The sequence below is a fragment of the Musca domestica genome, unplaced genomic scaffold (genome assembly GCF_030504385.1).
Source record: "Musca domestica strain aabys unplaced genomic scaffold, Musca_domestica.polishedcontigs.V.1.1 189, whole genome shotgun sequence".
NCBI classification, from domain to species: Eukaryota; Metazoa; Arthropoda; class Insecta; order Diptera; family Muscidae; genus Musca; species Musca domestica.
Window position 1 is genome coordinate 162,106 of NW_026712244.1, and position 24,610 is coordinate 186,715.

Below are 24,610 nucleotides of genomic sequence, written 5' to 3' on the forward strand. Positions count from 1 at the left end.
CGAAATGGGTGTCAAAGTTATTTCTTAATCATGTGATACCCTAAAACACTATAATATATTGGCAATTCTTCTTAAGTCCAAACCTATTTTTTTCTTTTTTGAAATAAGGCCATACAGTTCTGAGAAAATGTTGTTTTTGTTCGTGGCATTTGTCCTATATTTACACCCTCAAAAAATTAAAACAAAAAAAAAAATTTGGTCGATTTTATCCAAATTGTTAGGCCTTCTGCCTGTCCTAAACTCTAACCTCATGCGAAAATCCATGTCCATTGGTCATAAATTGTGATCTTTTAGAGCGCCTGCACTATCTGGAAATAATTCAGCTGCAATGGATGGGAAGTGAACTAGGATACTGTAATGGTTTACAACATCGGCGACTGCATCAGTATTCATGATCAAGAGACTGTCTCTTATATAGTTCGACCTGTCTTTTTCTCTACGCCTTTTTCAGTTGTATTTCAAATAATTATACCCTCAGACATATGACTAGAGAGGATATATACCATTTGATACGGCCAAAATGTGCCTCATCGAAATAACGGCTTTAGACCCTAGGTCTCTTTGGACCAAATCCGTTAAAGGACATTTTGAGTCGATCTGGCGATGTCTGTCCGTCTGTCTGGCTGGTGCGCACGGTAACTCTCGAAGGGAGTATCCGATTTGATTCAAACTTGGTACATCGTAATATTATTGTCCGAGATGGGCAATATCGATCCACTCCTTCTGGTACCACCCACACAAAATGTCAATATTTTCAAAGAAATAATTTATTGCACTGATAGAGAAAGGATAATCCAATTTTGCTCCAACTTTGCGAATCCCAATATTTGCATCAGTGCTAGGTCAGGTGCGAAAATGGACAATATCGGTCCACTCAAGTACACATCAAGTACTTCCCCCACAAAGGGTACAAATTTTGAATAATTAAAGCTCTTATAACATGTGATGTAAGTGTCCGATTATCTTCAAATTTAAAACATTCCAGTATTTTTATAAACCCTAGATCTGGTGTGAAGATCGATTATATCGGTCTACTCCTTCTGATACCTCCCCCACAAAAGGGTCAACATTTTGAATATCCACGAAGCTCATAAAACGCGAAATTAACATTCGATTCCATTCAGACTTGGCACATATCAATATTTCCATCAACACAAGATCTGTTATAAAGATGATAGAGATCAGAACATTTCTTCTGGTCCTTCCCCCACATAGGGTTCAAGATTTTTGGAAAACAAAACGCTTAAATAAGGCGTAATAAAAATATCCAACTCTCTTCGAATTTCACACATCCAAATATTTTTGCTAACGCAAAATTTGTTGTGAAGATGATATATATCTGCCAACACCTCCTAGTACCTCACCCACAAAGGGTCACAGTTTTCAATACTTTTATCTGTCATAACTTGCGAAACAAGTTGCCGATTCTCTATAAATTACGATTCTTTATAATTGTTATGATGGGCCGCCATAACAGCCGATAGTCGCTCAGAATAAATGCCGAATATTATTGCGAAAATATTCTGGAGGATGTATTAAAGCCTTGGGCACGCAAAGTTTTTGGCCGCAGATCTTGGACACTCCAATAGGACTCAGCACAAGAATGGTTACAAAATGAGGTTCCCCGCTTCCTTTCCAGCGCACAATGGTCACCAAAATCTCCAGATACCGGATACATTGGACTATTGTGTCAATCACTTATTCTAAAATTTAATGCCATTTCCGAAATTGTTTGCTTTCACTCGGTAAAATTAAAAAAAGGTAAAAATTATGGCGTTTGACTTTGTTGCAGTTTTTTTATCTCACCCTGTACATCTGCCAACTCCTTCTGGTACCTCACCCACAAAGGGTCACAATTTCCAATGCTTATATCTGTCATAATGTGCGAAACAAGTCGGCGATTCCTTACAACTTGCTATATCTAAATATTTGTCTTAACCAGAAATCTGATATGAATATGCAATTTATCGGAATTTATGATTTCGCATAAAATTCAATAATATTTTTATCTCTATTACATGGAGTATGCAAATAGAATATTTAGGTCGACTATATCTGTAACCACACGCATATTTCAACATTTTCTAAAAATTATTACATATCTCATATAAAGTAAGGAAGTAGTCGATATAGCCCAAATCTGGCACGTTGTAATATTTATATCAGTCTTAGGTCAGATACGAATTAGTCAAAAAGGGGCCAACTGCTTCGGATTATTAACATTTATTATTATTATTTTTATTTTTTTTTTCTTGTAACTTTTATTTTCTGTGGCTTTTTATTAACTTAACTTCATTAAATTTTTAAATTTAGTACACAAAATAACTTCAAAAATTTCAAATAGGATTTCTAATATATTTTTGATTGGTTTTTGTGTATTCTAAATTAGTTGTAACGGGTAGTAGTTTTGAAATTTATATAAATTGGTAATATTAATTTTTTAAATAATTACTAATTTTCTATTTTTTCCCACCATCTCTCTCTTCTTTTAGCTCTTCCGTAACATGAGAAATTCGTGGGCCGAAGTCGAAAGCCTCGAAAGACAAAAACGCTTTAGAGAAGTCTCGCAGTGAATCAATCAAATCCAGCAGCAACTAAAACTAAAGAGACTTCTCTTTTTTTTTGGCTAAGATAGACACATACAAACATACTCACAATGGTCGTGTGTGGATTATGCTACATATTCCTTCTATTTGCAATACAGATTTAAAAAACAAAATTGAAAAACAAACAAAAAAAACTATTCATTGATAAGTTTTATTAAAAAAAAAATATAAGAAAGAAATTGAAACAAAAAAAAAGGATAACTATTAAACTAATCTAAAAGCAAATTAGTTTTGCTTATAAATATATATATAATAAAAGAATATATATATATATAAATATATACATAAAATATATATATGAATATATGTTAAAAAATAATAATAATAATAAAGTATACATATATAATAATAATACTAATTATAATATTAATACAAAATAATAATAATACTATTATTATTAATAATAAATAATAACAATTAGAAACCCACACTTAATTTACTAAAAACCAATAAATCATAATTTTAGCATACAAAAATTTAAAATTTTTGTTTTATCTATCACACGTTATTATTATTATTAAATAAATAAAAATGAAACCCATTTTATTATTATTTAGAAAGAAAAACAAAGGAATAATACCCACACTTTTTTGTAACATGATTTAGTAATATCTTAAAATTAAATAATACTACATTTTTAATTAGTTTATAAAAAAAATCAAAAGAAAAAAAACATAACATACACCCCTGAGAGCATAATCATTCATGGAAAAGAAATTTTGAAAATAATGTTTGAGAACAGAAAAAGAACAATTTTTATTTGTTTTTTTTTTATGGCAATTCTATGATTTTGTTTTATTTTTTTTTTAATTATTATATAAATAAATATTTTTTTTTTAAATGAAAAAATATAACATCCAACATCAAAAATATATTATAATAATTTTTTTTTATTATTATTATTTAGTTGTATAAAGTTAAGTTTTTCTTTTTGTCTATATATAAATAGAATGTCATAAGAATTTACCACCCCCCCCCCCCTGCATCCACACAGAGAGATAATGAAAAAAATTGAAAAAAAAAAAAAACATATATTTTGTATAAAAAAAATCATCAACTGCAACAACAATAAGAACAAGAACATCATAATAAATACAAACAAGAAAAAAACAAAACAAAAATTCACAATTCATAACACATTTTATAAATAAACATGAAAAAAATATATATATTTAAGTTTTTTTTCCTTTTCGACTAACTAACTCTACAGCAGCAACTATTGGAACGACTCAAATTTAGTAAAAACTCTTCGATTTTTTGACATTTTATCCAGAGTTAGGTGTTTTTACCCTGACTCGACGAACTATTTTTCTAGGGGACCAAATCCGAGACCCCATATTTTTGACCCGAAAGTCCGGGTTCAAGGCCCGCGCTACACCCAAAACCACTTACCCGATATAGACAATATAGGTGACGTTTGAAAGCTTATGAAAGTACCAAAAAATTGGGGAGTTTTTACTAAACTCGAGTTAAGCCCAACTTTTTCTTCATCAAACCACGGACACATTTGAATCAATTTTTTTTTTTAAATATAAAAAAAAAATTTTCCCTCTTTTCTTTGGCAGGAATCTTCTAAATTACAATAACAGTTTTTTTCTTTTTTTTTCGAAAAAAAAACTTCAAGACAGTTCCATTGAAAAGTGTTGTTACCGAAAATCGGGAGGTACGATACGATATGAGGACCATAAGATATCGGGGGGTAAAGTACCCGAAAAGAACTCCATGTGTAGAATTTTACCAAGTATGTAATATGTATGGTCAACATTTTTTTTTTTCTATTTTTTTTTTTTTTTTTGATGAATTGAAGGATAACTTAAAAAATGTTTTAAAATCGCGTTTAAAAATGACCTCAAAAAATATCAAAATATCCACGTTTAAAGACCTCTAGATGACCTCAAAAAATAGTAAAAAAAGTCACATTTAAAGGCCACTATATAATGTTAAAAGGCCTCTGGATTACCTCAAAAATTATATAAAAAATCCACGTTAAATGACCTATAGATAACCTTAAAAGGTTTTTAAAAGATTCACATTTAAAGGCCTCTAGAATGACCTCAAAAAGTTATTTAAAAAGACACGTTTGTAGGCCTTTAGATAACCTGAAACATTTATTTAAAAAATCAGCGTTTAAAGGCTTCTAGATCACTTCAAAAATGAGATGACCTCTTAAATTTAAAAAAATCCACGTTTAACGACCTCTTCATAACCTCAAAAATCAAAAAAAAAAAACTATGTTGAAAGGCCTCTACATAACCTCAAAAAATTATTTAAAAATCCGCGTTTGAAGGTCTTTAGACAACTTAAAAAATGTTGAGGGTCACTTAAAAAGTTCTATAAAAAATCCACGTTTAGATCTTGAAGGTCCTTTAGAAAAAGTTTTTAAAAAATCCACGTTTAAACCATTAAAGGACATTTACAGAAATTCTTTAAAAAATTCACGTTTAAGCCATTAAAGGACATTTAAAAAATTCTTTAAAAAATCCACGTTTAAACCATTAAAGGACATTTACAAAAATTCTTTAAAAAATCCTCACTTAGTTCTTTGAAGGTCCTTTAAAAATTTTCTTTTAAAAAATCCACGTTTTAAACTTTGAAAGTCCTTTAGAAAAATTCTTTAAAAAATCCACGTTTTGATCTTACAAGGTCCTTGACCAAATTTCTTTAAAAAAAATCCACCGTTAGATCTTTGAAGCACTTCAAATTTGTACTACTCTGCACAACAAAAAGATTACACAAGATACGAAAAAGCCAGTAGTGTTGCCAACTTTCCAAATTATTTCTCCTCAATTGTTTATGATTCTTAAACAAATCCACAATTACACATATTTAAACAATTCAATTCGATCTTGGAATGACCTTAAATAAAATCCACGTTTAGCTCGTTAAGGGTCCTTTAGAAAAGATATTTCAAAAATCCACGTTTTGCTCGTTAGGGGTCCTTAGTAAAATTTTTTGAAAAATTTACGTTTAGCTCGTTAAGGGTCCTTTAAAAAAATCTTTGAAAAATCCACGTTTAGCTCGTTAAAGGTCCTTTAGAAAAATTATTTAAAAATCCACGTTTAGACCTCTGAAGGTCCTTTACAAAAATTCATTCAAAATCAACGTTTTGACCTTTAAATATTCTTAACGAAAATTCTTCTAAAAATCCATGTTAAGATTTTTGAAGGTACTTTACAAAAATTCTTTAAAAAACCCACGTTTAGACCTTTGGATATTCTTGACGACAAACATTCTTTAAAAAACCCACGTTTAGACCTTTGGATATTCTTGACGACAAACATTCTTTATAAATCCACGTTTAGACCTTTGAAGGTCCTTTACAAAAATTCTTTAAAAAATCAACGTTTTGACCTTTGAATATTCTTGACGATTTTTTTTTAAATCTAAGTTAAGACCTTTGAGGTCGTTTTTAAAAATTCTTTAAAAAATCCACGTTTATACCTATGTGCACAACAGATAGGGTACACAAGGTACGAAAAAGCTCTTGGTGTTGCCAACTTCGATTCCTGCCATTTTGAAAAATTTTTAAATAAAATATTTTTTTCCATTTCTTTCTATTCATTTCCATAAATAGTTTTTGTTGTTTGTTTTTTGTAACTTTGGTGTGCTATTATTACATATATACACATATACATAATTACATATATACAAAAATATTTTTTTAATTAAAGATGCATAATAAGAAGTGAGTAATAATATATAATTTTTTTATTATTAATAATATAAAGAATTTTGTGTTTTTGTAATTAATTTATAGAAATGAAATGAATATAGTATATAAAATACAACAACAACAATATACTTTAGTAATACAACAACAAGAAAAATTAAAAAAAATAATAAACAAAGAAACAAGCAAGCAAACAAAAGAGAGAAAGAAAATAAAAATGAAACAATAAATATCTAATACTGTTGTAGTGTTCTGTTCAAAAGGGGAAAGTGGGGTTCAGGGTGGGGGTAAGCATCCATTTTTTTATCTACAATTTCAATACACATTCCAACATTCCATATTCTTCCAAATCCTTGAGTAGACCAAACATCCGTCTCTTAAATATGGGCAGGGTACGTTCCGTCAAGAGATCATACTCATCCAAAAGCTCCTTGCGTTTGGCATCAGCGGCTTTGGCCGTCGTCTTATCAATGTCATTCATTTCCTGATCGCCACCACCAACTTCATCCTCATCGGAATTCTCCGACGATGATGAAATATCTCTTATGGCTGTGGCCACCTCATCCATGTCGGGCAATTCATTGGAATTCGAAATGAAGAAAGGTATCGAAAATGCCGCCATACAAAGACCAAATATACCAATTTCCTTGAGATGTTGTAGGAAAATCTCTCTGGGATATACGACCCCCACGTCCAGTTGATAGTATTCCAGGTGTTCCCGTAAGGTTTGATAGTAGATGTCGAGCAGCTCTTTGAAATGTTGTTTGCGCAAATCACGATCGGTACTGGTGCAAAGATAGTGCATCAGGTCCACCACGGGGGAGGAATAGCGGGATAGCTGGAAATCGATTAGTTTGGCGGACACGGCTTCCTGGGTGTGGTCCTTAGAGGGGTAGGGAAGAAGAAAACAAAACAAATGAAAAATACAAGAAAAGAAAAATGGAGAAAATCCTCTAAAAAATCCTTGTTTTAGTCCCTGAAGGTCGCTGACAAAAATTCTTTAAAAAATCCACGTTTAGATGGTTAAAGGTCCTTGACAAAAATTCTTTAAAAAATCCACGTTTAGATGGTTAAAGGTCCTTGACAAAAATTCTTTAAAAAATCCACGTTTAGATGGTTAAAGGTCCTTGACAAAAATTCTTTAAAAAATCCACGTTTAGATGGTTAAAGGTCCTTGACAAAAATTCTTTAAAAAATCCACGTTTAGATGGTTAAAGGTTAGAAAAATTCTTTAAAAAATCCCCGTTTAGATCTAAGAAGGTCCTTTAGAAAAATTCTTTAAAAATCCACGTTTAGATCTAAGAAGGTCCTTTAGAAAAATTCTTTAAAAATCCACGTTTAGATCTCAGAAGGTCCTTTAGAAAAATTCTTTAAAAAATCCACGTTTAGATCTCAGAAGGTCCTTTAGAAAAATTCTTTAAAAATCCACGTTTAGATCTAAGAAGGTCCTTTAGAAAAATTCTTTAAAAAATCCACGTTTAGATCTCAGAAGGTCCTTTAGAAAAATTCTTTAAAAAATCCACGTTTAGATCTCAGAAGGTCCTTTAGAAAAATTCTTTAAAAAATCCACGTTTAGCTCGTTAAGGGTTCTTTAGAAAAATTCTTTAAAAAATCCACGTTTAGCTCGTTAAGGGTTCTTTAGAAAAATTCTTTAAAAAATCCACGTTTAGATCTCAGAAGGTCCTTTAGAAAAATTCTTTAAAAAATCCACGTTTAGCTCGTTAAGGGTTCTTTAGAAAAATTCTTTAAAAAATCCACGTTTAGCTCGTTAAGGGTTCTTTAGAAAAATTCTTTAAAAAATCCACGTTTAGCTCGTTAAGGGTTCTTTAGAAAAATTCTTTAAAAAATCCACGTTTAGCTCGTTAAGGGTTCTTTAGAAAAATTCTTTAAAAAATCCACGTTTAGCTCGTTAAGGGTTCTTTAGAAAAATTCTTTAAAAATCCACGTTTAGCTCGTTAAGGGTTCTTTAGAAAAATTCTTTAAAAAATCCACGTTTAGCTCGTTAAGGGTTCTTTAGAAAAATTCTTTAAAAAATCCACGTTTAGCTCGTTAAGGGTTCTTTAGAAAAATTCTTTAAAAAATCCACGTTTAGCTCGTTAAGGGTTCTTTAGAAAAATTCTTTAAAAAATCCACGTTTAGCTCGTTAAGGGTTCTTTAGAAAAATTCTTTAAAAAATCCACGTTTAGCTCGTTAAGGGTTCTTTAGAAAAATTCTTTAAAAAATCCACGTTTAGCTCGTTAAGGGTTCTTTATAAAAATTCTTTAAAAAATCCACTTTTAGCTCGTTAAGGGTTCTTCATAAAAATTCTTTAAAAAATCCACGTTTAGCTTGTTAAGGGTTCTTTAGAAAAATTCTTTTAAAATCCACGTTTAGCTCGTTAAGGGTGCTTTAGAAAAATTCTTTAAAAAATCCACGTTTAGATCTTAAAAGGTCCTTCAAAAATATTCTTTAAAAAATCCACGTTTAGATCGTTAAAGGTCCTTTAGAAAAATTCTTTAAAAAATTCACGTTTAGATCTTAGAAGGTCCTTTAGAAAAATTATTTAAAAAACCCACGTTTAGATCTTTGCAGGTCCTTGACAAAAATTCTTCAAATAAACCACGTTTAGATCTTAAAAGGTCCTTTAGAAAAATTCTTTAAAAAATACACGTTTAGATCTAGGAAGGTCCTTTAGAAAAAATCTTTAAAAAATCCACCTTTAGCTCGTTAAGAGTTCTTTAGAAAAATTCTTTAAAAAATCCACGTTTAGCTCGTTAAGTGTTCTTTAGAAGAATTCTTTAAAAAATCCACGTTTAGCTCGTTAAGGGTTCTTTAGAAAAATTCTTTTAAAAATCCACGTTTAGCTCGTTAAGGGTTCTTTAGAAAAATTCTTTAAAAATCCACGTTTAGGTCGTTAAAGGTCCTTTACAAAAATTCTTTGAAAAATCCACGTTTAGCTCGTTAAAGGTCCTTTAGAAAAAATCTTTAAAAATCCACGTTTAGATCTAAAAAGATCCTTGACAAAAATTCTTTAAAAAATCCACGTTTAGATGGTTAAAGGTCCTTTAGAAAAATTCTTTAAAAAATCCACGTTTAGATGGTTAAAGGTCCTTGACAAAAATTCTTTCAAAAATCCACGTTTAGCTCGTTAAGTATTCTTTAGAAAAATTCTTTAAAAAATCCACATTTAGATGGTTAAAGATCCTTTAGAAAAATTCTTTAAAAAATCCACGTTTATATCTTAGAAAGTCCTTTAGAAAAATTCTTTAAAAAATCCACGTTTAGATGGTTAAAGGTCCTTTAGAAAAATTCTTTAAAAAATCCACGTTTAGATCTAAAAAGGTCCTTGACAAAAGTTCTATAAAAATATCCACCTTTAGATCTTAGAAGGTCCTTGACAAAATTCTTTAAAAAAACACTTTTAGATCTTAGAAGGTCCTTTAGAAAAATTCTTTAAAAAATCCACGTTTAGATGGTTAAAGGTCCTTTAGAAAAATTCTTTAAAAAATCCACGTTTAGATGGTTAAAGGTCCTTTAGAAAAATTCTTTAAAAAATCCACGTTTAGATGGTTAAAGGTCCTTTAGAAAAATTCTTTAAAAAATCCACGTTTAGATCTTAAAAGGTCCTTCAAAAATATTCTTTAAAAAATCCACGTTTAGATCGTTAAAGGTCCTTTAGAAAAATTCTTTAAAAAATCCCCGTTTAGATCTAAGGAGGTCCTTTAGAAAAATTCTTTAAAAAATCCATGTTTAGATGGTTAAAGGTCCTTTAGAAAAATTCTTTAAAAAATCCACGTTTAGATGGTTAAAGGTCCTTGACAAAAATTCTTTAAAAAATCCACGTTTAGATGGTTAAAGGTCCTTTGGAAAATTCTTTAAAAAATCCACGTTTAGATGGTTAAAGGTCCTTTAGAAAAATTCTTTAAAAAATCCACGTTTAGATGGTTAAAGGTCCTTGACAAAAATTCTTTAAAAAATCCACGTTTAGATGGTTAAAGGTCCTTTAGAAAAATTCTTTAAAAAATCCACGTTTAGATCTTAGAAGGTCCTTGACAATTTTTTTTAAAAATCCTCTAGATCTTTGAAGCACTTCAAATTTGGATTAATCTGCACAACAAATAGAGTGCACAAGGTACGAATTAGTGTTGCCAACTTTCCAAATTATTTCCCCTCAAGTATTCGTGATTCTTAAAAATTACACTTTTAGATCGTTGATCTTAAAAAGGGCCTTATAAAACCACGTTTAGCTCTTTGAAGGTCCTTTGCAAAACGAAAATTCACGTTAAGAACTTTAAAAGTGTTTTTCATAAAATTCTTAAAAAAACTCCACGTTCAGACCTTTGAAAGTCCTTTAGAAAAATTCTTTAAAAAACACGATCCCTCTTTCATTCTTTTGAAGTATCCCTAAAAATTCAGAAATTTGTTCCTTGAAAGAATTTATCTTCTTCTTCCCCACTTACATCATATTTGTACAGCATATTATTGTTCCAATAATCGCCATGACAGATGACAGCATATGGCGCCGCCTGCGGTCCATTAACACACTGCATAGAGACAATCTTAAAATGTTCCTCCAATTTTTTCAAAGCTTCAATTTGTTTTGCCGCCGTCACCCGACCATCCTGCTCCAACATGACACGAGTTTTCCGCAAATATTTTCTGGCAAATTCAATGGTAATGGGATCAATGTGTTGCGTGGTGGGCACTATTTAATTTTTAATTGATGTTTTTTTTAGCTAACATCCGCGACGTGCAAACCGCAGCAACCCGTGTTTAAAAAATGAAGCGGAAATGTTCTGTCCCAATGGTAATTAGAATTGCCACCACTGCCAGTGTTGTATTTGGATCGATTATTTGGTAGATAAATTAATCGAAAATACAACCTGCGATATTGTAAGGGCTCGTTAGGTCGGTATCATAAAGAAGGTAAATGTCAGGAAAAATTAAGGAAAAGCCGAAAAGCGGAAAAATGCCGCGTCATTCCCGTAGGTATAAAAGGGGGAAAAAGGAAAACGCGCCCTTATTATTCAAGTGGTGCGACAGTAAAATAGTGGTCATAAAAGTAAAAAAAAAATTAAAACCTGCCAAATTTCAAAATAAAAATTACTTTTTTTAAGGCAATAAAAGCCTCGATATTTATTTTATTATTTATGGTGAAGGCGTTAGTAATTGATTGTAAGTGATCCTTGTATGAATTATAATTGTGTAGATATATGAGTGTTTTTGTGTTGTGTGCTTTTATGTCTTTCAGTGTTTCGCCAAAATAATTTAAATTTCTCGAGGGTATCAACTGGCCTCCTCGGCGAACAAAAGCGGAGAGGTCAGCCCATCTTTGACGGCCACAGCAACCACCACAACGCAAAATTGAGGCCCCAGCAACCGCCTCCATAACACCAATTCCCTTGATCCATGATATCCGGGTTCTGCTTTATCCTGGTGGACGAGGTCGCGGAAGAGTGATCCTGGAAAAGAACAAAGCAGGTTGTACTAAAGAATGCAAAAAGCCAGGTAACAAAGTTATTTATTAAACTTACCGCTTGTTTGATACAACCACTGGCATAAAATAAAAACCAGAACCAGGAGGGAGACCCTGCAACAGAAAAAAGGAGAAATTCCATTAAATAAAATTTTAAGAAAAAGCAAAAGGCAGAAAAATTCATATAAATTAAGAGAAAGAACTAATATAATATTCAAATTTTTAATTAAGATAATATATTTAGGTTAAGTTGTGTTGTCTAAGTTTATTATTTGTGTTTTTTTTTGTGTCCAGCATAAATGTTCTTGTTTTTGTGAGGGACATTAACTATTCTAAATTTTATAAGTAAATTGGAGTGTAGGGTTACCCCAAATTACTTTGAGTGTTATAATCGAGATTTTTTTTGAGGTTCCGTTGAATATTGTGGACCAGTTTGCGGGTCCCTCACCACCTAAGAGAGCTCGTTTAGGCAGGTACTAATTGCATAACTTAGAAAGTCCAAAATTTGGTGACATTTAGTGGACTGAAGTAATGAAGGGTGGTCTGATATATATGAACTCCTCAAACAATGACTAAGAGATCCTGATAGTTAATGTTTCAAATTTCAGCTTGTTTGTTCTATTTTAAGGAAATCTTATATACTAATAAATTGTTCGTAATATGATTGTTTGTGTAATCATGATTGTCTAGTTCATTCATGAGAGAGTGAATTTGGTGTACATTGTACTGAGGGGAGTGGGTGTGGAATACGGGGCCCTGATAAAATTGACAGTTATGTAGGATCTCAGGGTCAAGGTTGGGCGGGCTAGTGTGGGAGTGGCAATATCAAACTCCTTTGTTCCAGGTGTACGTAGTGTTTGTGTTATGTAGAATTTGTATTTATCCATTAATTGTTTAATTGTTCGTCCCCAAGGCTATTGGTGTATGGGATGGAACCAACCCCTGAACATGGCTCCTGAGCTAGCGGCCACAACACCATAGTGCCGAAGCAGGTGGCACGTAACAATATGGCGCCCAAGCGAAAGCTATAATGTCTTAAATTCAGTGCAATAACAGCTTAGCACAGTGCAATAAACTATAGGGTTCAAATAGGCATAAGCGAAAATCACATTTTCTTACAACGATTATCTCATGTTGCAGACGCAGCTTTAATTCTTTAAAATTTGTGATAAACGTGCAATAGTAGATGAGGTTTTTAGAAAATTAGGATTGTCGTTCCAACTACAAGGGTCAGGTGCAATAATCTTGTTAGTTCCATGTAACAATGAATGTATTGTGTTTTATGACCTGTTTTTTTTTTGTGTTTCTGTATGTTTTATTTTAAAGTAGAAAAAATAGACGTAGGGTATAACCTAAGGGAAACGTGCAAAGCTTGAGGTGAAGCATCTCAATGTGCATTGTACGGAAGTACTTGTTCACGAGATCTTTTTCGTTATTTTCTTTCGAAAACTGCCGTGGTTTTACCCTCAAATTTATGTTTTTATGTAATTTTTGTATTTATTGTTTCGAAGTCGTCAAATCGAGATGACATAAGAGAGGAAAAGTACAATAGCGTTCGTGAAGAAGTTTTCGCAAACTGTATTGTACGAAAGAAAATTTAACCTCCTTCACGAGATCCGTATTCTCTTATGATGGGAAAACTGCCGTGGTGGTCGTCTCTAAATGTTTGTCTTTGAAACAAAATAAATAAGTGAATATGTAAAGTCCAGTCTAGCAGTACACCAGAACAACCGTAAAAGGACACTTATAATGCGTGATAGGATTTCTTATAACATAATGAAATAAGTCCACACACTCAACCTCAAAAGCAATTGAAAAAAAAAAAAAAAAAAAAAACACCAAACGAACTCTCATCGTCATTGTTTAAATCACTATTAACTATTGATATTGTCTTGTGTTTGAATGTTTTTGTTTATGGTTTTTGTCCTTAACTTATTTTGATTATTATTTTAGTTTTATTTACTATTTTCTTATTTTTATTTGATTTAATTATTTATTTTTTTTTTACTTGTTCTGCTTATTAGTGCGTTTTGATTATATGTTTAGTACACTTATAGGTTTAATTATATTTTATTTTATTAATTACTATTGTTCATTTTTTTGGTATTTATATATTTTGTTTTTTAAAGAACTTTTCTAAATTAGTTATTTTTAAATCATTAAGTCATACACCCCTGCTTTTATTATCTGAAATTGTGGCAATCTAAATTTCGGCACAACAAAAAAGTAAACCCACAGCTATTAATAGACAATTGATTTTTTTTTAATAAAATTAATTGGGTAAACGAGTTGAAGTCTGATGAGTGATTATACGGCGGGAAAAAGAAGAAGTAAACGCAATAGAACACTAGCTTTCGACACGAGCAGGATTTCTATACAATCACCCAAACCTAATAACAAAAAGAAAAAAGTAGTCTCAAACATGGAGCAATCCAATGGTATTAGGGATACAACAATAAGGGATTTGTCCGGATCCATTAACAACACTCAACCGAGTACCAGTAAGAGTGCTAGGGTACCATCGAATTTACCTCCAACGCCTACTCCAAGTAATCAGCAAGGCGATGTAAACAATGTAATCAGGAGTATGGTATGCGAAAGTATGAATGACGCCCGAGGGTATTTGAGATCATGGGTGGAAGAAAGTGTTGCCAAAGAAATGGATAAAATTCACTCGGTGATAAACCGATTGAGCGATAATGTCAGCAGGTTATCGATAAATGTCCAAAATCAGCCAACAATACCAAATACTTTACCGAACCCCCCGGGAAACCCTACAGATGAGTTCCCTACACAACATAGAGATAATGTTAATAATGGTAATCGCAGAAGCACTGTGATTCCATCCGTGATTAGTACTGGCATCCATGGAATAAAAGTTGAACGTTTTGGATTAAATTTTTCAGGGAAACCAAACAGTCTGTCGGTGGAAGATTTTATCTACCGGCTGGAATACTTTCAACAACATTACAAACTAGCTTGGGAAGACATTTTAAATGAATTCCATATTTTGGTGTCTGGTCCAGCCTATGAATGGTTCTGGCTCCAACAGAGGTCAAACAACATTAACGATTGGGATTCCTTAAAGCATGGGTTAAATGAAAGATTCAAGACAAGGCGAACAACATTTGAATCGATGCGGGATCTGTTAGAAAGGAAACAGGGGGCAACCGAGTCCATTGATGCTTTCTTTCATGAAATAAATCTAATGAGATCGAAACTGGAAAGGCCAGTCTCAGAATACGAGATTATTTCTTTGGTTAAGAAAAATTTGAGAAAGAATCTATCGAGTATTGTGTACTCGATGCCCGTGTCGTCATTAGAGCAGCTAAGAGTGGAGTGTTTGGAAATTGAGAGGACATTTTTTCGACGCGACCCATTATCTCAAGCTCCTCCACCAACCATAAACAGACCCATACGTGTACACGCCATGCAAGAAGAAGAAATAGAATACCCGAATTTGGTAGAACCGGAAGAGTTAGTAGATGTTTCGGCCCTAAACCAAATTGTTTGTTGGAATTGCCAAATAGCGGGTCATGGATTTAGGGATTGTCCGTCGTCCCAAAGAGGACTATTTTGCTTTAAGTGTGGAAGGCAAAATACCATAACACCCAAATGTGGAAATTGCAAAGCGGGAAACGTGAGAAAGAACGTGGTTCTAGCGGGGAACCATCGTTCTTCCGAACAACCCGCTGCGACGAACCCACTGTAGAATTAGTTGATACCATCGTCAATAACTATTCCCAAATTCGGCATTATCTTCCAATTGAGTTCAGGCAGAGACATTATAAAAACAAAAGAGCAGAAATTTTTCAGGAAGATGAATCTCGCAATAATTCCGAATCAATATCCATAGGGGTAAATAAAAATATGAAAAGTAGAATGAGGATAATGAAATTGAGGCAACGACATAAAGAAAATAAAGAATTAAAAAAATTGATATCCGAAGCCGTCATCCGGTGCAAATATAGAACGGATCCTAGACCATACGCTAGCATTAAAATCGAAGGGAAAGAGATAAAGGGTCTATTAGATTCTGGGGCTACGGTTTCAATACTAGGGAAGCATTGCCGAGAAATAGTTGAGGAATTAAACATTATTGTTGATCCACAGGACACGAATGTAAGTACGGCGTCAGGGAAAACCCATCGCATAGTGGGCAAAATAGAGGTAGAGGTAGAATATCAACAACAATTCTTAAAAATGCGTTTCTATCTATGCCCAGATCTAGAACAAGATCTTTATCTAGGAGCAGATTTCTGGAAATTATTTAATATTGCCCCAGAAATATTTCCCATAGACGAGATAACCGTGGACTTACAAGAGCAGATGCGTGGAACCTCGACCAACGAAAATAAGAATATGCACCAACTAACAGGGGAACAACGTAGACGCCTAGAAGAAATAATAAATAAGTTCCCAACGTTTGAAAAAAATGGACTGGGTTGTACGAAATTAGAGAAACATGCAATTAAGTTAGTAGGGAATGCGAATCCTGTCAAGGATAGACATTATCCTTTATCGCCGGCCGTACAGGAAATCGTATATAATGAAATAGATAAAATGCTCGCTCTGAAAGTTATTGAGGAGAGTGATTCGCCATGGAGTAATCGTACTACCGTCGTGCGAAAACCGAACAAGAATCGTTTCTGCCTCGATGCGAGGAAACTAAATGCCCTAACGGTGAAGGATGCATATCCATTACAGAATATCGATGGAATATTAAGCCGAATTGATCAAACCCATTTTATCAGTAGTGTCGACCTGAAGTATGCCTTCTGGCAGATTGAGTTGGAAGAAGAAGCGAAGCCATATACCGCCTTTACAGTACCAGGTCGACCACTATATCAATTCAGGGTCATGCCGTTTGGGCTTTGCAATGCGGCGCAAAGATTATGCAGGTTGATGGATAAGGTCATCCCAGGACGACTAAAATCCAATGTTTTCATATATCTGGATGATCTCCTGATTATAGCTGATGATTTTGAGAACCATGTCAGAATTTTGGAAGAAGTAGCTGAATGCCTGCAAAGAGCGAATCTGACGATTGGACTCAAAAAGTCGTTATTCTGTTTTCGAGAGTTGAAATACCTTGGATTCATAATCGGTAGCGGGATGTTGAAGACTGATCCAGAAAAGGTGAGCGCTATCCAGAGGATACCGCCACCAAAATCGCCGAGGGAAGTGCGAAGTTTTCTCGGTACTGCCGGTTGGTACCGGAGATTTATAAAAGATTTTGCATCCATATCTTCCGCCCTAACAGATACTTTAAAAAAAGGAAAAAAATTCGTAATGACTCCGGAAGCGATGCAATCTTTCCAATCTCTAAAATATGCTCTCACATCCGCACCGGTTCTCAGGCACCCTGACTTTAATAGAGAGTTCTTTATTCAATGCGACGCCTCGGAATATGGAATAGGAGCAGTACTTTTCCAAAAGAATGAATTTGGCGGAGAGAACCCTATCGCTTTTTATTCCCAAAAACTGAATTCCGCCCAGAAGAATTACTCCGTCACAGAAAAGGAATGTTTGGCCGCAGTTTTAGCGGTAAAAAGGTTCCGTCCGTACGTCGAGCTTATGAAGTTCACAATCATCACGGATTATGCCAGTCTTAAGTGGCTGATGTCCTTAAAAGATTTAAGTGGAAGACTGGCGAGATGGTCACTTCAACTTCAGGCGTACGATTTTTCAATTGAACATCGGAAAGGATCGGAAAATGTTGTAGCGGACACACTGTCTCGAATGTCGGTTGAGTCTGATGTCGTTGTAGAGGAATTGTGTGACGATAATATATTGGATTTCGAAACTACGGCATTTGAAAGTGAAGAATATGTCGAGTTGCGCAACACCATACAACAAAACCAAGATCGTTTGCCGGATTTAAAAATCGACAATGATAAAATCTATGTTCGAACCAAAAATTTTGAGCAAGAAATGATGGAATTTGAGTGGAAACTGTGGATACCTCAGGACATAACATATGTACTGATTGAGAAAGCACACATTTACGGTAGCTCGGTCCACGATGGTATAACGAAAACCTTAAAACGATTAAAAACTTATTTTTATTGGCCAAAAATGTCATCGCAGGTACGACAATTCATACAAAATTGTACAACGTGTAAAGAAACGAAATCGGCAAATCAGCGTATGAACCCTACGATAGGCAACGAAGTTATAACTGAGAGACCTTTCCAGAAGTTGTATATAGATTTTCTGGGAAAGTATCCCAGATCAAAACAAGGCAATTCCTACATCTTTATAGTAGTCGATCATTTTACGAAATTCACATTCCTACACGCGATGAGAGAAGCCACTGCATATAACGTGGTAAAATTTCTGGAAAATCAAGTCTTCCATACATTCGGGGTACCCGAGATCATACACAGCGACAACGGAAAACAGTTCGCCTCAAAAGTTTTCGCGGATATGATAAAAGATTACAAAATCACCCACATCACCACAGCCTATTACTCTCCGCAATCTAACGCATCAGAGCGAGTAAATCAGTCAGTATTAGCCGCCATACGAACGTATGTTGAAAACGATCACCGGGATTGGGATCTTTATTTAGCGGAAATCGAACAAGCATTGAGAACCTCAGTACATTCAGCAACTGGAACCAATCCTTTTTTCGCATTATTTGGTTATAACATGTTCACTAGTGGAACCGATTACAAACTGGCAAAAAAACTCCAATCCCTGACTGATCACCAAATTGATCAAATAAATCGATCAGATAAATTAGAATTAATGCGAGAGAGAATAAAAGAAAACACACACCAAGCTTATATATCTAGTGCGAAAAGGTACAACCAACGAGCACGTATTGTCAAGTTTCTACCGGGACAGGAAGTGTATAGGAGAAATCATACCCTTTCAGACTTCAAAAATAATATCAATGCGAAGTTCTGCAAGAAATTCCTGAAATGTAGGGTAGTAAAACCAGTGGGCAATAATATGTATGAGCTAGAAACGCTCCAAGGAAAACCACTTGGTAATTTCCACGCAAAGGATATAAAAATATAAACAAAAGTATAACAAGCTGTGATAAGATAATTTATGTGCAATACTAGATTAAGCAGAGTTAATCTATGATGCAATAATTTTGTTTATACACGATGTTCTTTTGTTTATATATGTATTCAATAATGTGAGCAAATGTATCGTAAGCTGTAAAAAAATACTTTAGTGCAATATTAGATTATCTGTGTTGCGTTGAGTTTTTATATACGTGCTTATTGTGTCATTTGTGAATGTTTTGCGTAAACATGGAAGCGGAATGAATTTAGTGGAAAATATATATAAGGCAATCCTGGTTTTAGGAAATTATGTCGAAATTATGAAATTTAGTTATCTAGGAATATTAAAATATTTGTTATAATTCACTATTGTAATCCAATTATAGACGATTTAGATTAGCCCGGCTTTTGAGACATAAAATCAGGGCGTGGGAGTTCCCCACGTTGGGACTAAGACATGTCTATTCTAAATGAAACAGGGATTCAATCTACAGGGTTTCAATTATCATCATTTTACCCTCATATTTTTTCTACCATTTTTATCATCAATTGGGAAGGATTCCATAACCGGCGCTAATAGATCAGCAAATACAAATAAAAATGTAATATAATAGACCTCTAAATCAAAGCGTAGACAATTAGATTTGAATGTCCAATGTAACTCACAAAAAAATTTTTTAATTTTCTCCATCATGTGAAGAAATGGTTGTCCGCAAATATTCAATTATTTTCCGTAATTATTCAAATTATTCATTATTATTCCGTAGAATTTTTTTTAATTAGATGCAACACTTTTCTTTTACCTACTCATTGCACCCTGGGTGATAGCAATCGAAAAAGTATTTACTTTCAATATGAGATGAATTATCACAAAATTTATATTATTTTTTCATCGGCAATTGTTTTGTGATTACGCAGGTAAAATATATGGGGACATGTGATTCATATTCGCTCTACCCCAGGTAGTTCATGTCAATACTAATTTTTTCAGAGAAATAATATATTCCAGAAGTCTCTTTGGAAACGTGAAGATTCTTCTTGCACAAATTCAGAATCCTATTATTATACAAAGTCTAGAAATTGCACGACATAAAAAATTTTAAGTGTGTGAGGTACAATATTTCTTTAATATTGTGTTGATAACGATTTTTTCCGGAGAATACAAAACAATTTAAATTTTCACTGAGATGGTACACACAATAAACTCATAAAAAAAGTACGACATACCTGAGATGCTAATAATGTCCTCCAAATTACTGTAGACATCAACGTCAAGTTATGTTGTTCAGCCTGTATAATTTCAGCCTCCTTTCACTAGTGTCGAAGAATATTGGTTAAATTCACTTTATTTATACACAAAATTTCACGAATTTGTCTGTTTATAAAGTACCAAGCATGGCCTGAAAAAATAATAATATAATTAATATTGAAATATAAGTGAATAAAGGGTAAGAGCTATTATCAGTTTAAGGAACGTAATATACCTGCGCGTGCATGTGGCTGAACAAAAGCAGAGCGAAACGATCTGCTTGTCGATCGATGTAAACGGAATGGCAACAGCGGCAGCGCTGCCATCCACGCCATGCAGCAAGTTAACACCATACCGACTCTTCATACACGTTTTCTTTTTGTTCTGTTTGCTTTTCAATGTCATTTAAATGACGCCTCAATGAAATGTGTTCTCATGTGTGTGTGCAAACCGCCACCATAAAACCGCATTCCGCTGAACTACCGTTGGTTTGGTTTTTGCGATGAACGAACACAAACACACACACACACATGCAAAAAAACCATGTATTCGCCAAGCATTCATTGACAAATTCAAGCGAGAGTACCTAAAAAAATAGGAAAACATGAAATTAACTATGAGCCTACAATCAAATAAGAATGCTTACCTTCAGGAAAATGCGGTACAATGTCCGAGGGCGAAGGATCGACAGATTTTTTTTTTTTGCAGAAATGGGATTTCTGAATACTTGGATATGTGTCTTGCTATCACACTGAAATCACTATCACTTTAGGTAATTCTAACGAACGAAACGATGGCGAAACCAAACGCACATCACCGTTTCTTTTGCAGATGCCTAGAAACGGTGAAGTTTTGTTGCGTGGTGGGCACTATTTAATTTTTAATTGATGTTTTTTTTAGCTAACATCCGCGACGTGCAAACCGCAGCAACCCGTGTTTAAAAAATGAAGCGGAAATGTTCTGTCCCAATGGTAATTAGAATTGCCACCACTGCCAGTGTTGTATTTGGATCGATTATTTGGTAGATAAATTAATCGAAAATACAACCTGCGATATTGTAAGGGCTCGTTAGGTCGGTATCATAAAGAAGGTAAATGTCAGGAAAAATTAAGGAAAAGCCGAAAAGCGGAAAAATGCCGCGTCATTCCCGTAGGTATAAAAGGGGGAAAAAGGAAAACGCGCCCTTATTATTCAAGTGGTGCGACAGTAAAATAGTGGTCATAAAAGTAAAAAAAAAATTAAAACCTGCCAAATTTCAAAATAAAAATTACTTTTTTTAAGGCAATAAAAGCCTCGATATTTATTTTATTATTTATGGTGAAGGCGTTAGTAATTGATTGTAAGTGATCCTTGTATGAATTATAATTGTGTAGATATATGAGTGTTTTTGTGTTGTGTGCTTTTATGTCTTTCAGTGTTTCGCCAAAATAATTTAAATTTCTCGAGGGTATCAACTGGCCTCCTCGGCGAACAAAAGCGGAGAGGTCAGCCCATCTTTGACGGCCACAGCAACCACCACAACGCAAAATTGAGGCCCCAGCAACCGCCTCCATAACACCAATTCCCTTGATCCATGATATCCGGGTTCTGCTTTATCCTGGTGGACGAGGTCGCGGAAGAGTGATCCTGGAAAAGAACAAAGCAGGTTGTACTAAAGAATGCAAAAAGCCAGGTAACAAAGTTATTTATTAAACTTACCGCTTGTTTGATACAACCACTGGCATAAAATAAAAACCAGAACCAGGAGGGAGACCCTGCAACAGAAAAAAGGAGAAATTCCATTAAATAAAATTTTAAGAAAAAGCAAAAGGCAGAAAAATTCATATAAATTAAGAGAAAGAACTAATATAATATTCAAATTTTTAATTAAGATAATATATTTAGGTTAAGTTGTGTTGTCTAAGTTTATTATTTGTGTTTTTTTTTGTGTCCAGCATAAATGTTCTTGTTTTTGTGAGGGACATTAACTATTCTAAATTTTATAAGTAAATTGGAGTGTAGGGTTACCCCAAATTACTTTGAGTGTTATAATCGAGATTTTTTTTGAGGTTCCGTTGAATATTGTGGACCAGTTTGCGGGTCCCTCACCACCTAAGAGAGCTCGTTTAGGCAGGTACTAATTGCATAACTTAGAAAGTCCAAAATTTGGTGACATTTAGTGGACTGAAGTAATGAAGGGTGGTCTGATATATATGAACTCCTCAAACAATGACTAAGAGATCCTGATAGTTAATGTTTCAAATTTCAGCTTGTTTGTTCTATTTTAAGGAAATCTTATATACTAATAAATTGTTCGTAATATGATTGTTTGTGTAATCATGATTGTCTAGTTCATTCATGAGAGAGTGAATTTGGTGTACATTGTACTGAGGGGAGTGGGTGTGGAATACGGGGCCCTGATAAAATTGACAGTTATGTAGGATCTCGGGGTCAAGGTTGGGCGGGCTAGTGTGGGAGTGGCAATATCAAACTCCTTTGTTCCAGGTGTACGTAGTGTTTGTGTTATGTAGAATTTGTATTTATCCATTAATTGTTTAATTGTTCGTCCCCAAGGCTATTGGTGTATGGGATGGAACCAACCCCTGAACATGGCTCCTGAGCTAGCGGCCACAACACCATAGTGCCGAAGCAGGTGGCACGTAACAAATGTTTTCATTAAATAAATTATCCTGATAATTTGAAATCAAATCTTTAAATATTTCCGGTTTTTTGGATTGCAACGCAAACGACATGGCATGGAATTTAGCAATGGCACGAAATGTGGCTGAGGCCAAATCAATGGTGGGCATTTGTGTGCGTACATTTTGTCGATGACCACTAAGCGAGAGGTCTTCACAGATGAAAAATTCATCCATTGGATCAAGGCAAGTGTAGAAGATTTCGGGGACAATATCAAATTTAAATTGTTGATTTTCTCCGCTTTTTTGCTTTTGTTCTGCGTATAGCGTTTGATATTCGCGAAAAACACGCTCATAGAGGAACACTTCCCGTTGATATAGTTCCGGAATGTGGCTGTGATCACGAAATGCCGGGTTTTTAGGTGACATCTTTAAAATCGTAATAAATTCATGCAATTGCTTTGCGCCAACATCCGTTTCCGCCGTTAAACACTCAGCAGTGTTGCCACTACTCTCATTGTTATTAACGGCATGCTTTGCTCTCACACACACTTGCATTATCAAACCATAACAATTCTCACCAACACCAGAGATTGGTTTGGCCGTTAATTCATAGGGAGAGGCAATGTTTGCTCTCTCTCGCGCCAGTTGTTCATATGCATGCAAAACTTTTGGAGAAAGTTTTGTTAGAATTTCTCTATTCTCATTGGTGTTTTGGGTATTTTGTTGGTTTTGTTGTTGTTGCTGCTGTGTTGTAGTGTTTGTTTGCATTGCGCTTGATGGTGGTGATGACGTTGACGTAGTTGTTTCGTTTTTGTTATTATTTTGATTGCTGTCGTTTTTGGTGGGAATTTCATTGTTATTATTATCAGCCATTATTATTATTAATTATTTTTGGATTATAATTACACACACACACACAATAACCTATTAAAATGGAAATAATTAATTGATTTTTAGGTGACAAAATCAAAATATAAAAAAATATAAAAAAGAGACGCGTTTTCTTTGACCGCCGACTATTCCCGTTTGGTGCTTTTGAGACAACTAAAGATCTGCACTAATATTGCCAGTATTTATAGTTGTTAGTTTTTTTCTTTTTTTTTGTTGGAAGAAAGAACGAGCGAGAGTGTAGTCAAAGCTTTTGCATTTTTTTTCTTCGGCGCCACTTCTCATCGATAAAATGAAATCAACAACAACAACAGTAATAAAAACATGAACTTTTATTCAAAAATAATGCATAGAGACTGCCGATTGATCGTTTTCATAGCAAAAAAAATAAAGTTAGGATTTTTCGGAAATCGGCATTTTGCTCACTCTTGCATAGAATGGGTAACGCCTACGCCACAACAACTGAAGAAATGGTTTACTCCCACTGCGATGTTATTTGATTGGTCCCAATCATATTTTTATACCCTTAGCCATATGGCTAGGGAGGGTATGTATCATTTAATGACGGCCAAAGCGTGCCTCAACGAAATAACGGTTTTAGACCCTATGTCTCTTTGGAAAAAAATCGTTTCAAGAAATTTTGGAGTCGATCTAGCGATGTGCGTCAGTCCGTCTGGCTGGTGTACACGAAGGGAGTATCCGATTTGATTCTAACTTGATACATAGTAATATTATTGTCAAACTTAGATCGAGTTCAGAGATGGGGAATATCGCTCCACTCCTTCTGTTAACTCCCCCACAAAAGGTCGAAATTTTCAAAGAAAATAATTTACTGCACAGAAAGAGAAACGATAATCCGATTTTGCTCGAAATTTGCAAATCCTAATATTTGCATCAGTGCTAGATCAGGTGAGAAAATGGACAATGTCGGACCACTCCATCAAGTACATCCCCCACAAAGGGTGAAAATTTTGTTTAGTTCTAACTCCTATAAAATTTGATGTGAGAGTCTGATTGGCTTCAAATCACACACATCACAATATTTTTACTAACCCGAGGTCAGGTGTGAAGATGGAATATTTTGGTCCACACTTTGTGG

The 24,610-nt window shown here is 34.0% G+C and overlaps 2 protein-coding genes and 4 long non-coding RNA genes across 10 annotated transcripts in view; 3 read left to right on the forward strand and 3 right to left on the reverse strand.

Moving 5' to 3' along the window:
- Window positions 1–3,773, forward strand: part of LOC101898243 (putative uncharacterized protein DDB_G0271606) — a 39,907-nt gene extending 36,134 nt beyond the window's left edge. For all 5 annotated transcript variants that reach the window (XM_059121094.1, XM_059121093.1, XM_059121095.1 and 2 more), the window contains one exon: window positions 2,493–3,773. In XM_059121094.1, coding sequence (XP_058977077.1) covers window positions 2,493–2,573 — 81 coding nt within the window. In that variant the 3' untranslated portion in view covers window positions 2,574–3,773. The remainder of the gene's footprint in view (window positions 1–2,492) is intronic.
- A 2,376-nt stretch (window positions 3,774–6,149) lies between these two features.
- On the reverse strand, window positions 6,150–23,649 carry LOC101896865 (uncharacterized). Its single transcript, XM_059121104.1, has 7 exons — window positions 22,608–23,649; window positions 21,701–21,756; window positions 21,458–21,653; window positions 11,790–11,845; window positions 11,547–11,742; window positions 10,716–10,960; window positions 6,150–7,159 (listed from the first exon to the last, which is right to left on the reverse strand). The coding sequence occupies exons 1-7, from the start codon at window positions 23,494–23,496 to the stop codon at window positions 6,584–6,586; spliced, it is 2,214 nt and encodes a 737-aa protein (XP_058977087.1). The 5' UTR covers window positions 23,497–23,649; the 3' UTR covers window positions 6,150–6,583.
- On the forward strand, window positions 10,980–13,574 carry LOC131801953 (uncharacterized). Its single transcript, XR_009341979.1, has 3 exons — window positions 10,980–11,317; window positions 11,373–11,430; window positions 11,507–13,574. It is a non-coding gene; the product is annotated as an uncharacterized LOC131801953 (long non-coding RNA).
- Window positions 11,359–20,914, reverse strand: LOC131801950 (uncharacterized). Its single transcript, XR_009341976.1, has 5 exons — window positions 20,649–20,914; window positions 20,238–20,588; window positions 19,981–20,153; window positions 11,790–11,845; window positions 11,359–11,717 (listed from the first exon to the last, which is right to left on the reverse strand). It is a non-coding gene; the product is annotated as an uncharacterized LOC131801950 (long non-coding RNA).
- LOC131801952 (uncharacterized) lies at window positions 20,999–21,793 on the forward strand. Its single transcript, XR_009341978.1, has 2 exons — window positions 20,999–21,228; window positions 21,284–21,793. It is a non-coding gene; the product is annotated as an uncharacterized LOC131801952 (long non-coding RNA).
- On the reverse strand, window positions 21,270–21,850 carry LOC131801951 (uncharacterized). Its single transcript, XR_009341977.1, has 2 exons — window positions 21,701–21,850; window positions 21,270–21,628 (listed from the first exon to the last, which is right to left on the reverse strand). It is a non-coding gene; the product is annotated as an uncharacterized LOC131801951 (long non-coding RNA).
- Window positions 23,650–24,610: the final 961 nt, after the last annotated feature.

Excerpts from the sequence above, each read along its gene's own strand:
- LOC101896865 (XM_059121104.1), bottom strand. The coding sequence starts at position 23,496 with ATGGCTGATAATAATAACAATGAAATTCCCACCAAAAACGACAGCAAT. Across the intron at positions 21,654-21,700 it reads GTGGTTGTATCAAACAAGCG|TACAACCTGCTTTGTTCTTT; the intron begins GTAAGTTTAATA and ends TGCATTCTTTAG. Across the intron at positions 10,961-11,546 it reads TTTGTTCGCCGAGGAGGCCA|TGCCCACCACGCAACACATT; the intron begins GTTGATACCCTC and ends AAAATTAAATAG.